General features: G+C 36.1%; 1 protein-coding gene across 4 annotated transcripts in view; it reads left to right on the top strand.

The window, feature by feature from the left end:
• CERT1 (ceramide transporter 1) overlaps positions 1-16,556 on the top strand; it is a 127,981-nt gene that overhangs the window by 91,612 nt on the left and 19,813 nt on the right. For 3 of the 4 annotated variants that reach the window (XM_060143140.1, XM_060143139.1, XM_060143138.1), the window contains 4 exons: positions 7,066-7,152; positions 9,244-9,336; positions 9,843-9,920; positions 16,220-16,315. In XM_060143140.1, coding sequence (XP_059999123.1) covers positions 7,066-7,152; positions 9,244-9,336; positions 9,843-9,920; positions 16,220-16,315 — 354 coding nt within the window. The remainder of the gene's footprint in view (positions 1-7,065; positions 7,153-9,243; positions 9,337-9,842; positions 9,921-16,219; positions 16,316-16,556) is intronic. The other variant, XM_060143137.1, reaches the window with a different exon arrangement.

Raw genomic sequence — 16,556 nt, 5'->3', positions numbered from 1 at the left:
CCCCTCTGCAAAAAAAATTACTATCAGGTTCCAATTACCAGCTATGGTCAGTTTAGTCAAACCATTGGCTTCCCACCTCCCAACTTGGTAATTAATGTATTTATTATTTTAATTTTAATTATTTAGTTAGTTGCACCGGGTCTTAGTTGCGGCAGGCGGGCTTCTTAGTTGTGGCAGGTGGGCTCCTTAGCTGCAGCTTGAGGGCTCCTTAGTTGCAGCTCGAGGGCTCCTTAGTTGTGGCTCACTGGCTCCTTTAGTTGTGGCATGCAAACTCTTAGTTGCAGCATGCATGTGGGATCTAGTTCCCTGACCGGGGATTGAACCTGGGCTCCCTGCATTGGGAGTGTGGGGTCTTAACCACTGCGCCACCAGGGAAGTCCTGGTAATCTGTTTATAAACACTTTTAAGGATTCTCCCTGGGTTTAAGAAATTATTTAACTGTGGCCCTCAGTTCAGCCTTTGATCTGAAGAGGCTTGCCTGCAAGCCTCATGTAGTCCCATTCCTAAAGGTAACCATTTAATAGGATCTTCTGAGTAGAAAGGCAATTCAGACAGGAGATTATTAGTAGATGGGAACAGTAGTTAAAGTTTTAGGTACCTTTTATATCATTAATCTTTTATTAGCTTTCTACAACAAATCTTTCAATGAGGCTATTTTGAAATTTTGAAGCCTTTTGGGGCTTCTGTATACCAATTAAAATAGGTACAATATTTAAGATGAGAGCTCTCTAAAATTTTAACAATTTAGTAGACTTTCCCATTCAAAGGATCTAAGAAGCTAGCCTGACAAATATTTTTCCCTGCTAATATAATTTTAGAAAAGAGAAAAACTCTTACTGCTGTTGAAAAAAATCAGTTTGGGAGTGCCAGAAGAACCTATCTCACCATTTCAGGGCCCAACATCCTTTAGTTCCGATTAAGAACTTGCGAGCATACATAAACCCAGCTGGTATTCTCATAGGTGACTGTCCATCTGGGAGCTGTTTGGCCTTTGAGGCACAATTTCCTATTATTTCGTAGCCTAATTCAGATATGGGATATGAGATATGATCTGCACAGCTTTCTGAGGACAGTGTGGTAGATCAAATGTGTGGTAGATCAAATGTGTGCTGCTTCTGAGTCTAGCCCCAAGGAGTTAACCTTGGGTTGGTTTGACTCTCGTACATGGCTCAGTTTCTCCCTGTGACAGTCTAAAACCGCCATGGGTGCTGAGGGCACTAGGTTATCAGCCTCTGTTGTGCCCCGTCGGATGAGCAGTATTTACCTAATGGTTGTAGTGGATCTCCCTTATTCTTCAGAGCTGAATAATTCAGTCTCTCATTTCACTAGCAAAAGCTTTGTTCAGAACATATATCAACTCACTTTTTTCAGTGTAAGCCAAAGTTAACAAAAACCCAGCCACCTATGTTTCCCTGGGCCCCTTGTCCAGATCCCCGAAGTCCTGCCCAAGAACTGCACCAGTGCCCCTTAAGACTCCAAGCCTTAAGTGAAACAGCTCAAATAAAATTTCAGGATCATTACTCAAACAATGAGATCCAGATATTAGGAGAGCTCACCAGAACACCTGAGGAGTACTGAGAAGCTGGTGGGGCTCAATGGACCCATGCTTGGTACTGAGCACTAGTTCTGGGTTGACTCCAGGTGTTCACTAGTGGGTATCTCTGATATCCTGCCAGCTAAACCATGCATGTCAACAAAAATGAATCAGTCAATCTGAGAAAGAAATGGAAATTTTATTTGAGCCAAACTGAGAACTGTTCTGCCCATTAGAAGTCAAAGCACAGTAATATAAGTTTTTTGAGACAGAGGGCGGTACATCAAATGATGTAATATTGACAGTTGACACAATCCAGTTTTACAGGAACAAGGTTGTAAGTCATGTGACCCCTTACAAGATCAAGAAAGAAGGTTATCTTTTAAGGAGTTGTCTTGTTGATGCTAGGAAAATGTTGCACCTTAGGACTGGGCTGGTATTCTTGGGGAAGATTTGGTCAGGATGCATAATGCAGATATACAGTACAGAGTAGGGGGGAAAGAGGAGGCCAAAGGGCAGAGAAAATTTTTTTACGTTTAAATTTTCCTTGTCTTGCCATAAAGTATGAATTTTATTTCAAATCCCTGTAGTATCAAGTTATGTAATTCTTAAATAAACTAGGGCCTGTTTTTACACTTTTTTCCCCTTTTGGAGTTTTGAACCATCTATATTTACTTGTGTTCATACTACATTTGCATGGATTTGACAGTAATTCAAAATATGACTTTGTTTTGGTCCTTATCAAACATTCATGATGTTCTAGTTATCGAACGAAGTTTAAATGTTTCTGTCATCTGTGGCCTCAGAAATTATAATCTTAAATCCGTGCCTTAAGATTTTACTAATGTAAGACACTGCTAGGCATGGGTGATATTGCAAGGAACAAGGTAAACAAGGGTCCTGCCTGAGGGCCTTAGCTGCGTACATAATGGGAACACAGAGTAGTTAACAGGCAATTAGAATATGTTATGGAACACTTTAACACTGTGAACACAGATATTGAGTCAGGGATGGCTTCCAGATGCAACGACGTCTGAGCTAAAACCTTAAGAATGAGTCAGCTGAGTATTTGTTAACCAGGTGAATAGCATGTAAAATGTTTGCTTATAGGGGCTGAGAAGAAAGAAGATATTTGGAGACCAGAAGAAAAAGAGCATTTTGCCGCAGGGTAACGCAAACCACTTATCTGTGGAGGGTAGAGCCAATCAAAAGTAGGGAGTGGCAAGACTGGCTAGAACCAGTATCCTCAGGCAATGGGTTTAAGTCATTCTTACTTCCTGCAGTGAGGAGAGTGGACTGAAGTTGACTGTTGTGACTGAGGGCTTGGAGACTTTTTCAGTATTACAGGTGAGAATTGAAGATAGCCTACATGGACAAATCAGATATTTGGAAGGTAGAACTGAAGGGTGTGGTGACTGAATGAGGGAAAAAAGAGGGATTCAAGAACAGGCCCAGGTTTCTGCCTTAGATAGATTGGTATGGAGATGAGGGAAGAACAGGTTTTAGACATGGTGCATCTGAGTTGAAACATTCACTTGAACACTCCATCTTATATATTATTAGATGTAAAGATCTAACACTTGGGAGAGAGATGGACAGGCTATGAATTTGGGAATCATCAGAAGAAGACTGAATTCACAGAAATGAGTAAGAATGCTGTGGGGAGAGCAAGTGTGGAACCCTGAGGAGCACTCACGTTTAAGGGGTAGACAGAGGAGGCGCCTGCCCTGGAACCCAAAGAACAGTGCTTACTTAGAGAGGAACTGGGAAATTAAGACTCGCAGGGGAAAGATGGCTCCAAAGAGAGTCATTAACATAAGAAATGCTGCTAATAATTAGGGCAAGTAGATAAAGACTATGAAGTGTCCCATAGATTCAGCAATAAATAGCTCTTTTCTTTGGTAAGCGTGATGAGATAAAAGTGTTTAAGTTTTTTAATAAAGGAAAATTTATTCCAATTACTTTAGTTCTTCCTCGGATTTTTAACGCTGTAGTTCCCAATTGGTAAACTTCTGAGACTCTGATGTAATTGAATAGAATGAATGAGTATTACAATTTTTTAAAGAGTAGATGTGGTTATGATCAATAGAATTTTTAAATCATTAGAAAATATGTTTGAGTTCAGAATAGATTTGGGGTATTTTATATTTTTCTCATATCAGCAGAGACCAAAGTGATACTGCTGTCAGTTAAGTGTCTGAAATGTTTTGGCTTTATAAAGGGAGTCCTTCAGGACTCTTTCATGATCCAGCTGGTCATTAGATGGTTATGTCAGGGAGGAATAAATTTTCCTCTACCCTTCTATGTTCTTCTGGCTCATCTAAGAATTAAATTGACATGAGGCAGATTAACAGAAAATCAAAGTTTAATAATATGTATATGTGGGAGAGATCCAGGAAAACTGAGTAACTCAATAAAATGACTGAAACCCTCACTTTAAATACCATCTTCAGCTAAAGACAAAAGAAAATGTGGGCATAGTGGTTTGGAACTTAAAAGAGGTGTAAGACAATTCACAGGAAGATGGGAATGCAAATGTTTGGTAAACAAATGTTTGCTGGGCCATGCAGAAACAGTGGGACACACAGTAGGCTCTGGTCTCTAGACCCTGCTGAGTTTCCCCCATAACACCTAGCCAATATTCTTCGCAGATACCTCTAGTGATAGCTCTATTCCAGGAACAGACCCTCTATCTAAAATTTTTTTAGGCAGTGAGAGGGGAAGGTCAAAGTTTCTTCCTGAGTCTTTTGGGCCTTAATTGTTTTTAGCTCAAAATAATCCACATGCCAAAGAGACATTTTGGGGTGGTACGTTTTGCTCCCCTGCAGTTATATTCACTTAATGGTAATTCATCAAGATGTGTACTGTTCTATATGAGTGTTGTAGTTAAATTAAAAGTTGTGTGGGGGGGTGTGGTTTGAAGTGACTTTTGAGGGATCCCCATAACTCTACAAGAACTACTACATTGAATCAAGATTTCTGATATGCCTGTGCGAAATGACAGGAGCATTACAGCATGGTTCTTCCCTCTCTTCTTGTGTGGCCCCAGGTTGTGGCAGCGCAGGGATGATGTTGCTTCTACTTTTTAATGGAGTAGTGACGACTTGGGATTTATTCCAGACAGACCCACAATTGTCCACGTGTCTTATTTTGTATATTTAAAAATTGGGGGAACTTAAACCCAAGCCTGCCTTTTCAGCCTTCAGTTTGATCTCAGGTGGCCTCAGCTTGCAGAGGCTTGAAGCAGGGTTTCGGTTCCCAGCCAGAGATTGAGGTCGGGTTACGGTGGTGAGAGCACCAAATCCTAGCCACTAGACCAGTGGTCAGTGACAAGGCCCTGGCCCTTCAGCTTTGCAGAAAAGAATTCCCACAAAGACGGAAAGTAGTGAAACAAGTAAAGTGTTTATTAGGAGGAAGAAAAGAGTACAGTACATGTGGATAGACACAGGGGCGGACTCAGAGAGTCACGCCCTCGTGGTAGTTTGAATCACTGATATGGGGCGTTTCTTCCCGGTTTCCTTTGGCCAATCATTTTGATTTGCCTGGTTCAGAGTTCGTATTTGGTATATCTCAGGATCCTCCCATGTGTGCACGCACATCTCTTAGCCGAGATGGATTCTACTGAAGAGGCCTATGGATAGTTAGCATCACTTACTGTGGGGTGGCGCCCCCTCCCTTTTTGACCTCCAAGGAGCCTTTCTGTGCATGTGTAGTCAGGGAGGTCTCCTGACTTCAAGAATGAGAAATATGTGTTCTCTTATCTTCTATCTGGGCAGGGCCCAGCCTCCTCCTATTTTCATCATAGAGTATCCACAGAGAACGAACTCCAGCTGTTTGCCCCAGGGGCCCATCTATCTCCTGCCTCAAGTTTAATAGTAATATGAAGCTGCTGTAGAGAGGGATATTTCCCCCTCTGCCCCTCTTCAGTTCTTGTGGCTGGACTAATAATAAAATGGACACAAGATAGATTAATAGGAGAAAAACAAATTTTAATTCATGTGTGTGTGGGTCCCACAGAAATGGGACCAAAACAGTGGCCAAAGCAGGCAGGTTTTATACTCTCAACAAAGAAACAACAAAGTTGTGAGGGCAAAGAAACTTAGGTTTGGGGTGCCCAATTAGTGAAAAATCTAAACAGAGTTTGGACTTGGAGTAGTAAATTTAAAATGTAACAAGATTTGTTTATATAGGTTTCCTGCTTCTCAGACCAGATTCCCTATCTTTGACAATAATGGTGTCCTACCTCCAGATGCAGGGAATACACATTTCACATGAGATTTGTTTCCTGCTTTCAGGGAGACAGGAGTGTCTCCTGTGGCACTGGCCATTTCTTGAGTAACCTTAATTCAAAATAATCAATGTGCCACTGAGGCACATTTTGGGGTAGCCTACTCTGGGCCCCAACAAAGCTATTGTTCTACTTATAGTCCACTTAAATTTGTTTTAACACAGCAAGATACACACATAGCTTGCTTGTTTCCATTTTGCTATTGTTCTTTATATTTTTATCTTCTGATACAGCTGAGGTTCTACTTGCATTAGAACTACTTGGAGGACTTATTAAACACGCATATTCCTGGCTCCACCCAAGACCTACTGCAAAGTAATTTCTGCGAATGGGGGCCTGGGAATTTTCATTTTAACAGGTTCCCCAGGCAGTTCCCCAAGTGATTGAGAACCACTGCTCTACCATTCTAAGCAGGCTTTCAAGCATCAGTTCAACTTTTTTTTCTCTATGATATTATTGTCTTTGCTTATAGGAAGGTTCCCCTCAGAAGCCCTATCTGTACTTCTCATTGGCTATAGATCTGCAACTTTGTACTTAAAGCCTTCCTGCAATTTTATATGGTTTCCGTCGATAAGTCCTCAAGTCACAGGTACTCAGCTCTGCCACTGTACCATGAAAACAGATATAAACCATACATGAATGAACATGATTATATTCCAATAAAGCTTTATTTAAAATTCATATAATTCCCACATGTCATGAATTTTTTTTTTTTTTTTTTACTTTTTCCTTTTTTTTTTGGGCCATGCCACTCAGCTTGTGGGATCTTAGTTCCCTGACCAGGGATTGAACCTGGGCCCTCAGCAGTGAAAGCACAGAGTCCTAACCACTGGACCGCCAGGGAATTCCCCATGAAATGTTGTTATTGTTTCCCAGCCATTTAGAAATGAAATTCTGAGCTTAAAGCCCATTCTGAAAGTAGGCAGTAGACTAGAATTGACCCACAGGCCATAGTTCACCAACCCCCTGCTCTAGATTGTTGCCCTAACACAGTGTCGGTCAATATACAGTAAGTATTTGAGTACTGAGTGAGTGAATTAATTGTAACACTCTGTGCACTGATTTTGCACAGAGCAATATGTTGTTCATCTTTGTGATAATATTACCTAGTGTACTAACTGGTTCAGAAATGTTTGTCAGCTCACTTTTCAACTTTCTCCTAGAGTTAATGCCATGCCAGGGTTATCAATGTTTTCTATTTTCTTGAATCAACAGCTTTTTTTTCCCCTGTATGTCTGAATAGGAAGGCCCAAACAGTTTGATTAATGAGGAAGAGTTCTTTGATGCTGTGGAAGCTGCTCTTGACAGGCAAGATAAAATAGAAGAACAGGTATGTATATTATTGAAAATTATTAAAAATCCTTGATGTATGTTATTCATATAAATAGAATTTGAAATCATGATCCTAATAACCTAAAAATGAACTCTCGTCTACAGTGAGTCACAAATGTAGAAGAATCTTTATAAGTCACTTTATTGACCGATTTCCAAGCAATAGAAAGAAGACTAATGATTGTTTAAAGCAGGCATGCATAATTAACATGAAATTAAATGGAAATATTCTGCCTGTTCCCCTTGAAGTATCCAACCTATTATCATTCTGTTAATACAAAGTATATATTTGCTCTGAGTAAAACAGTCTCTTTGAATTTCTCTTCACCACCAAGTGCCATATGAATTCAAAAGGAAGATGACCAAGAATTTATTTTTCTTCTATGTTAGTACCATTCAGTTTTTATTATTAACTCATTTATTGCTTTCACTACCTTCACCTTAATTACTTCCTCACTTTTAACTTTGCTCAGTGTTTTTTCATCATTAAATTCACAGCAGTTATACCCAGCTCCTTCTGTGGAAATTGAAGGAAGGCATTTCTAAAATCCTTTAACTCTAGTGTCAAGATTAATTTGAGCCTTTACCTTTAATTCTGCAACAATGCAGTTACCATATATTACCACTAGATGGTACTTAAAGATGAATTTTAGTTATTCTTCTCAAGACTTTAAGCATCTTGCAAATAAATCATATGTGTATCAGTTTTATACTACAAATTAACTTGCATAGAAGAATTGGCTTGTTTATCCCCTCTGATTGCTAGGGCAGTCATGGCTATTATGCCCATTTACTGATCTATCTATCCGAGGGTAAGTCATCTGCAATAGTGGCTGTTTGCTTTTCATGCTTATTTTTCCCCTGTTTTTTATCAGTGATGAAAAGTTTGTCACATTAATTTATAAAAGCTTACTGCTCATTTTTTATACCCAAAAGATGCTACACAGCACTCAATAGAACTTTCAGTTCCTAAATAAGGTCTAATTTTGGATGCCAAAAATATCTGAAATAGCATCATTGTATTTGGTTTTTTAGGGTGTTTTGGGAGTTTTTTTTTTTCCCCCTTCACTGTGTTTTCACTTTTGTTTTAATCTAAGATGTGTTATTTCGTGAAGAATAGCAAACTATGAGGTCAAGACAAGTTAGTCTTAGTTTTGCCAGTAACTGTGTAGCTCTAAACATATCACTTAAATCCTCTGGGCCTTGGTTTTCTAATCTGAAACAAGGAGTTGGACAAGATGATTCAGATCATCCCTTCTGGCTCTAAAATGCTCCTCCACTGAGTATCAATATGGTGGTTGAGCTGGAGTTGAAGAGAATCAATAAAAACTTCTGTATGCTTTAGAAAAAAGAAATATTCACAGGGCAATCAACTCATTTAATATCAGTCTATTCCTGACACTCTAGTAGATAAAAACAAGTCATTAAACAGACCATGATTTTCTTTGCCTGAGAGCCAGGCACGTTGATATGACAAAGATAATCACACACACAATACAGCATAGTTTCTGGTACAGTATATTTAGTAAATATTTATTGAACAAGTGAGAAGAAACTAGGCAAGCTGAGAAGGAGGCAAGAGGTTAAGTGGCAGCTTAACAAGAGTGAGGTGATGGGATGAAGGCAGAATACCTTCATGGAAAGGAGACAAAGATATACATGATATGTTCTTTTGAACATAACTGAAGCAAACAATGATTATTGGTTCAAATAATACAGCCCTCCAAGGCCCTGATGATGTGGAATGATTGGAATAATTTGGCCAGAGTTAGGATAAGAAAATTATTTTGGTAGCAGTGTTAAGGTTGATTCATGGTAAATGGTGCCATGCTGGTATTGGAAATCCTGACTGGGAGCAAAAATAAAAGAACTAATCCTTGGTAGTGTCTACGGAATCCAAAAGAAGAAAATTGGGATACATGAAGTGTCAAGATTTGGCAAGGCTTGTATCTTTGTATCTTTAGAGTGACTTCATAATTCAAATATTTATAAGAACTAAAGTATTCAGTAATTAAATGTTATATTATCCATTCTTAAGCTGCAAAATACACTTCGAAACCTTCCCATTTAACATTATATGTTTTCTTAGTCACAGAGTGAAAAGGTCAGGTTACATTGGCCTACTTCAATGCCATCTGGAGATGCCTTTTCTTCTGTGGGGACTCATAGATTTGTCCAAAAGGTAAGCTAATGTCACAGTTCACTAAAAGTATATGCTATATTTTTCTTCACTGTTGACGAAACTATCCTGTTATATAAAGTCTTTTTCCTTTTCTTGAATTTAAGTAATGAGATTTTTTGGTATTACATGTTTTCTTCCATATACATCCTCCAGAACTGCTAGAAATCTTCTGAACATAATGTTCTTTCTTTTTTATTTAAGGGGGAAAGAAGGGTGGGGGAATAGGGAGTAGCTTGTCCAAAATTGTTAACCAGAAGCATAGCCAGTGATATTAGATCTCTTTTTCCTTTGGGGTTAAGTGGTATTATTTTGTATTATTGGAAGCACTGCATTCGATTCTGGAGCATAACACATAATAGGTGCATGAAGTCAGCACTTGCTGCTGAGCTTGTTTCATATAGTGCTTTGTTCTCTCTTTCTTTATCTTGTGTTTGGAAGTTGGTACTGAATGCTCTGTTGTGCCTTTGTTCTGATTACTTGGTTTTTTCTTTGTCTGTCTCTGGTAGCCCTATAGTCGCTCTTCCTCCATGTCTTCCATTGATCTAGTCAGTGCCTCTGACGATGTTCACAGATTCAGCTCCCAGGTACTGTATGAATGTATAGAGTGGACTTGAGACTTTCTGTGCTATATTTCAGCCTGCTTTCCCAGTTCCTAGAAATCTTTTGGTTAGGCCACTTGTTTTGGTTTTGAATTTTAAATAGTAACATCAAGCATTAAAGAAAGCCTTCCTTATCTGCTAAATAGTTCCTCTGTCAGGCTTGCATGTGCCCTTTGTATCCTCTATTGTGAATAGCTTGGAATTTCGCCATATAGGAGATACTCCTGAAAGATTTCAAATTGAATTGAAACGAATAGAAGGTACCTGGTTTTTAACTATCCTGTGATATCTGTTTCTTCAGACAGGATTCAGCAACTTTTGTGGACATGGTCTATAGGATATGTTATAGCATTAAAGCAGGTTTCAAGCCTTACTTCTAACCTAATTTAAAATATTTCATAATATTTTCAACAGGGAAATAATTTTTTAAATAAAATTTGTCTCATTACCATTATACTAAGCTTCATTGAACAGGTTGCGTTTTGCTTTGGCAAATTATCCCTGGAAATGAGTATTCCAGTCCATATGATAAATCTATGGAAATTGATTTTAAATTATTTAGTATCAGCACGGGTTAGGAATTTAGGACAGGAAGCTGGATGCTTGCAGTCTCTGCCCTCATAATAAAATCAAAGTATCAATGGAGGAATATTTTTTTAGCATCAGCATTAGGTTAAAAAATTTTTTTTAATCTTCACATATTTGCCATTCAACTTTGTATTTTTATGGTGTTTGCATTTTATTGGATTGCAATATGTCATAGTATGTTAAGAACCTGAGCTCTGTAGTCAAAATGACCAAGTTTAAATCCGGTTTCCTGCATGATGTTTGACAACTTTTCTAACTCCTCTGTGCTTTGCTTCTGTCATCTAGCTAGGAATGTGATAGAGCTAGAACCTAGCATGTAGTAAGCGCTCAGTAAGTGAGCTTTTATCATTATAATATTATTTCTTTGAGCTAATCAAACTTATCTACATTATTTTTTCTCTATCAGAGTGTTCCAATAAAAAATTTTTAAGTCAGTTTAAAACAGGCATACAAATAAAATTTACATTAGTTTTCAACTATGTAATAAATAAGAAAATTAAGTTTAAGACTTAAATTTTTTTCTGACTTTTGTAGCTTTTTTTTTCCTTGAACATTTTTGGGAAAGAGATGCATCAGTTCCTCATCAGAAATTACCCTTAGCCAGATTTATTACAATATTTCTTACCTATTGCTCATTCATTTATGTATGCTTTTAAAATAGTGACATACAATAAATCATTGACCAAACTAGATTATACTGGGAGACTTTGGTTTATTCTTAATTAAGCTCCACCTTGCATTAAAATAATAAATTAACAGACTAACTAAAAGACATCAGTACTGGTCACCATTTTCCCTTAAAATATAGAAATATATAGGCTATAAATTTTTTAAAATGTAATGAGAGCAAGAAAAGAATTTGAGCCGCTGATAGGTGCCTAAGAATTAGGGCTTCAGAACCCAGACCTGGGCCTTAGCTATAGAGATATATAAAACAGCTGAAAGCCTTTGAATACAGGTGAACTATCACTGAGAAGCAGGTGTCCACATTTTTATAAGACTGTCAAATTGTAGCTTCTTTACCTAATTTTTTGTGTAACTTTTGTGTATAAGTTGAGAAAAATCTTTCTAGTATTTTTTTTCTAATGTATGATGTTTGTTATTGATCCGATTCTTTTTTTAAACTTTTGATTATTCTACTGTTTTATATTCCAGAAGAGGAAATGAAGGAAAACAGCATTGAGGTCTTCAAGTATTTATTTTCCTTGCTAAAGTATTTGTTGTGATTAGCAGACTTGGGCTCTGGCAGTTAACTATTGATTAATTTGGCTTTGCTATCTACTTATAAGTCTTGGCTCATGACTGTTTTGTTCTTGTTGAAATAATGGTCATAGTCCTGCTTGAGTAAGATACTTAAATGTAGAACTGAGAGATTCCCTGAAAATAACTTCAAATAAAATATGTGACTCTACTAGGAAATTAGTAGCAACACGTGAATCTGTATCTGTCTGATGGACAGATGTTGGAAATGAAGTAGCTCTCGATGAAAGTGTATAGAAATTAGGAAGGACTTAGATTTATAAATGGATCTTCTTGACCACATTTATTTCTATAACAGTTACCACCTAAAGATGTCACCTTAAAAATAAGAGGGAAATAAAAAGCATCCTTAGTTGGGGGAAAGAAAAAAAGAAAATCAAAGGGTGGGTAGTACATCTTGGGTTAATATATGATGAGCATCACCATTACAAAAACAGTTCTGCGTAAAGCTTTTTCCCACTTTTGTGCATAGTAACATCATTGTTGTGGTAATTATTTATTTTACCGCTCCCTTTTTTATTGTATCAGTATAAGTAATAGAATGCTAATTTAGCTGAACTAGAAAGTAGAGTAAATAAAATTACTAGATCACTATTAATATTCTTATGCATATCCTTTTTCCACATATATGTAAATTAAATAAAATCAGTCACATATTGATTACACACACCTTAGTACTTGTTTTGTTCTACCAAAGTGGGTAATTCTATATATACTGTTTTGTAACTAGCTGTTTTGTTTTTTTAAAGAACAAATATAATTAGGCCCATGTTCCCATCAGTAAATATAGGTCTAGATCTCCTTGTCTGTTGTATGGATATGAATACTAGATTTACCTACTCACCTAATATTGAACATTTAGTTTATTTTCAGTTAGTCTCTGTTATTTAATAAATAGTGCTACATGGGCATCCTTGTATATACAGCATCCTTGTATGTACATCTTTGTACACTTATCCAATTATTTCCTTAGAATATATTTATAGAAGTAGAATTTTTAGGACAAAGGCCATGCACACACCCAAGTTTTTTATTCTTATTGCCAAACTGTTCATTAGAAAAGTTGAACCAGCTACACTCCCAGGTCAGTTTTCTTTTGCTATACTGACACTGAATATTATTATTCAGTTAATATTTGCCAATCTGATAGAATAAAAGTGTTATTTTTCTTCTCGGCTAATTGCATTTTTCAGTGAATTGGCTATTCATGTCCTTGACCATTTTTCTTTTGGGTTAACAGTACACTGTTAATTTGTTATTAATAAATTATTGTATCCAACAGATCCCTTTATGACTCTGTAACAATAAGCATAGTTGTATTCCTTTCACATGGGTAAGAAAAAGAGATCCAAGCTCTGTTTGAGCCCTTCTGAGACTTTTGCTCAATACAATTTTGTTGTACCATCAAAGGACAATTTTCTATTAAAGTTTCTATATTAATAATATTAGAAAGATCCAATTAGATCTAGCCTCCTAAAATGGCATACTGAGTGTTCAAATGTGAAGTGAAAGAAAAGGTAAGAATTGGAGTGCCATCACCTCTATTTCAAATCTGTTTTGTCTTCAGTTTTTTCATAGTTCATTTGGTATGAAGATGCTGTATGTAAGGTGCAAAAAAATCAAGGGCATGATTCCTGAAATTATGCTTAGTGTAAAATTCAGCCTTTTTTTTTTCAGCCTTGTTTTTTTAAGTGATAGATGTTTCTAGTAACATTTTCTAGTAATCAAATTTTGAACCTGATAAGGTAGAAAATTTGGCATATGTTTATTCTTGTCATCCAATTAATGGTCCCTAGTTTCCCACTTATTTTTGATGTAGAGTCGTAACTGAAAACAGTAAATGGAGCATCTTTAGATTTATATCTGAAATGTGAGTGTGGTCACATGTGCCCACGTCATTGCCCCTATAGAAACATTGGCTACTGCATATTTTAACATAAAATTCGTAATAGTGAAATTTTACCAGTATCATCTTTCTTTTTAACCTTAATGTTATTACCTCGGGGAATATACCATAATGGATAAAGATTCCTTGATGAAGGCTTTGCAGACATGGTTAGTACAGTAATTGGGTACTTCGATAGTTTCATTAATTTCCTAGGAGCACAGTACTGAATACATCTTGTTTGTTTCTCTGTTGGACTTTTTCAAGCCCTCTTAAGGAAATAAATGAGGACAAAAGACTGAAAACTTTTCCATAGATGCAGTGGTAACTATTCTTTCATCTATCTAGAAAGACAATGTTGAATGCATTTACTGTACATTGTTTCAAACTTAAGTTACCTTCTATCAATTTGTATTTGTGGAATCTGGTTTCTATTTGCAATGAAGCATAAATCAAAAACACCTCGTTTTTCAAACATTTGAAATAACTAATTTAGGAATAATCTCCTAAACGGAAACACAATTACCTGCAATATTTTTCAACAAAAGAGCTAAATGGCACTAAAGTTTTTTTACACAGAACTCTCTTTGTTTTTTAGCAGAATAAAATCCTTAACATTCTTCTTTCACAAGTAATCCATTTAAAATAGGGCCTATTTGGGGGAAACATTTCTTTCTGCCTCTAATCTCATAATAAATATGGGTGTTCTTAACTCCCAGTGTCGTACCTAAAAGTACATACGTATTCAGATCTGAAGATTTTTTAAGATCTTGGGATCTAAAAATCATAAAAAAACTTTTCCCAATCATGATGTGACACAGACAAATGAATCAAGCCAGTGCTACTGTTGAGGCTTTATTTATGCATACTAACTGGGACTTTCTTTGTTCTTCGTCTTTTGGTAATAAAATATGTTTTGTATGTATTATTTGTAACTTGGAGTCCTACATTAGTCATCCTTACCCTCTCAAAGCAGATTTCAAAATTTTAGAGGCACAAAGGTTTTTTCCAGTCAGCCTCTGAAGTTATGTTTTCTAATTAAGGCTTTATAAAATTATAGAGGTACTAGTAGTCATGTTTTAAAATTTCTTTCAAGTCTGTAACCCAGCACCATTCACATTAAAGGTTATGAGTAAAGAAATAATATATTATGTAATGTTTATTTAGTAAAAAACTAGATTGTAGAATTTCCTCATAATCATTTTTATCAAAAACTTTTCTGGTGATCATTGCCAATTAAAGAGATACTTAAAGCCATAACTACTTTCAGTAACCAAAATTGCATTCTGAAATCCAGAAAACTTGGTTTACACATCACAATAACATATTGATAACATCCTTTTATGTAGAAAAATTATATCCCCAGGGTGAATAATTTTAAGATCTCTGCCCCCAAAGTATTCATGTATTTATTTCAAAACACATGTAAACCTGGTTCTTACGTTTCCCTGACAAATGCAATAATAGACTTTATGTAAAATAAGTAATTAAACTTAGGAATAAATCTTAAAATTGAAGTATATAATATGCATATTTTCAACTCTTTTCTGCCTTCTCTTAATAATATTACTAGGTAAACAAAATTATGAGTAAAAGTTCAGAAAATAGAACTTAGAAACTAAGTGTCTATGCATAGATGGTAAAGGTGGCAGTTCCTTCAGAGATGATCTTTCTGTCACTTCAGTTCTGTTTAAAAATATGTTTCATAATAGGAAGGTTTCCAAAGAACACTTAAATGAAATCTTACCAATAAATCTGATTGAGGATTCTGGGAGTGTGAACTCTTTGACCTTATTTGCTTATAAAAGATGGGTAGGGGTAATTTGATAGTTAAAAGCAGAGGTTGCAATTTAAATTTAGTAAAAGAAATTTAGTAAGAAATTTAGTTAGAAATTTAAAAAGAATGAACTATTAATAAAAGGTTGATAATTTGCAAATCTTTGTGTGTATGATTATTAGCATTGTCCCTAAAAGAGTTTAGACAAATGAAATTGGAATCAAATATGTAGAGGGGTTGGTTATTTTTTAAGTTGGCTTATATTCATGATAAAAGAGGAGCTTATCAGTGAAATAACAAAAATCTTCTTACCTTTTTGTAGAGAAGTCTTGACAAATAACGAGCTTCCTAATATCTCTATATAGTCTTAAATATAGGAACATTGGACTAGGTCATCTCTTTGTGCCCCTTTTACCCTTAATGTTCCATGATTTTATGCTTTAAGACATTATCTCTGTAAGGATGCATTTTATGATGAAGGAATAATTATTTTTTTGGTCACTTGATGCACATTAGGCCAATATGTTATTAGAGTGAAGCACCTTCCTTCCCCGCATTTCTCCTTCCTGTCATTAACCTGGATATGATATCTGGAATGTGGACTAAAACTCTTCAACACTATATAAAACCTACTAACCTTTGTGCATTTGGTTGCTTAGCTTTCTAAGAACATCATTTCTGAACTGAAGTAAACTGAATACCATTCTGTTTTAGAGATTATGACATAGCTATTAATTGGAGGAGGATTCTTATGGCTCTATTTTTCTTTTTAAGGTTGAAGAGATGGTGCAGAACCACATGACTTACTCATTACAGGATGTAGGTGGAGATGCCAATTGGCAGTTGGTTGTAGAAGAAGGAGAAATGAAGGTAATTCCCAGTGTATTGTTGTAGGTTGCTAATTGCAGCCCTGTTGCAATCATACTATATTATTACTACTGATATAAGTAAGATAGCATTTAAAATTTTCTTTTAAATAAATTATTACATGTGATCAAAGAAGCACTAAATATTGAGAAATAAAATGTCCTTTTGCTTCCCTGGTTTAGCTTTTACATAATTTCTTTATGATCATAATATAAATCTGTGCACAAATCATTCTGTTTTACCT

Source organism: Lagenorhynchus albirostris, chromosome 3, assembly GCF_949774975.1.
Source record: "Lagenorhynchus albirostris chromosome 3, mLagAlb1.1, whole genome shotgun sequence".
Classification (NCBI taxonomy): Eukaryota; Metazoa; Chordata; class Mammalia; order Artiodactyla; family Delphinidae; genus Lagenorhynchus; species Lagenorhynchus albirostris.
The sequence above is the reverse complement of the archived record's forward strand: the minus strand, read 5'-3'. Positions and strand labels throughout refer to the sequence as shown.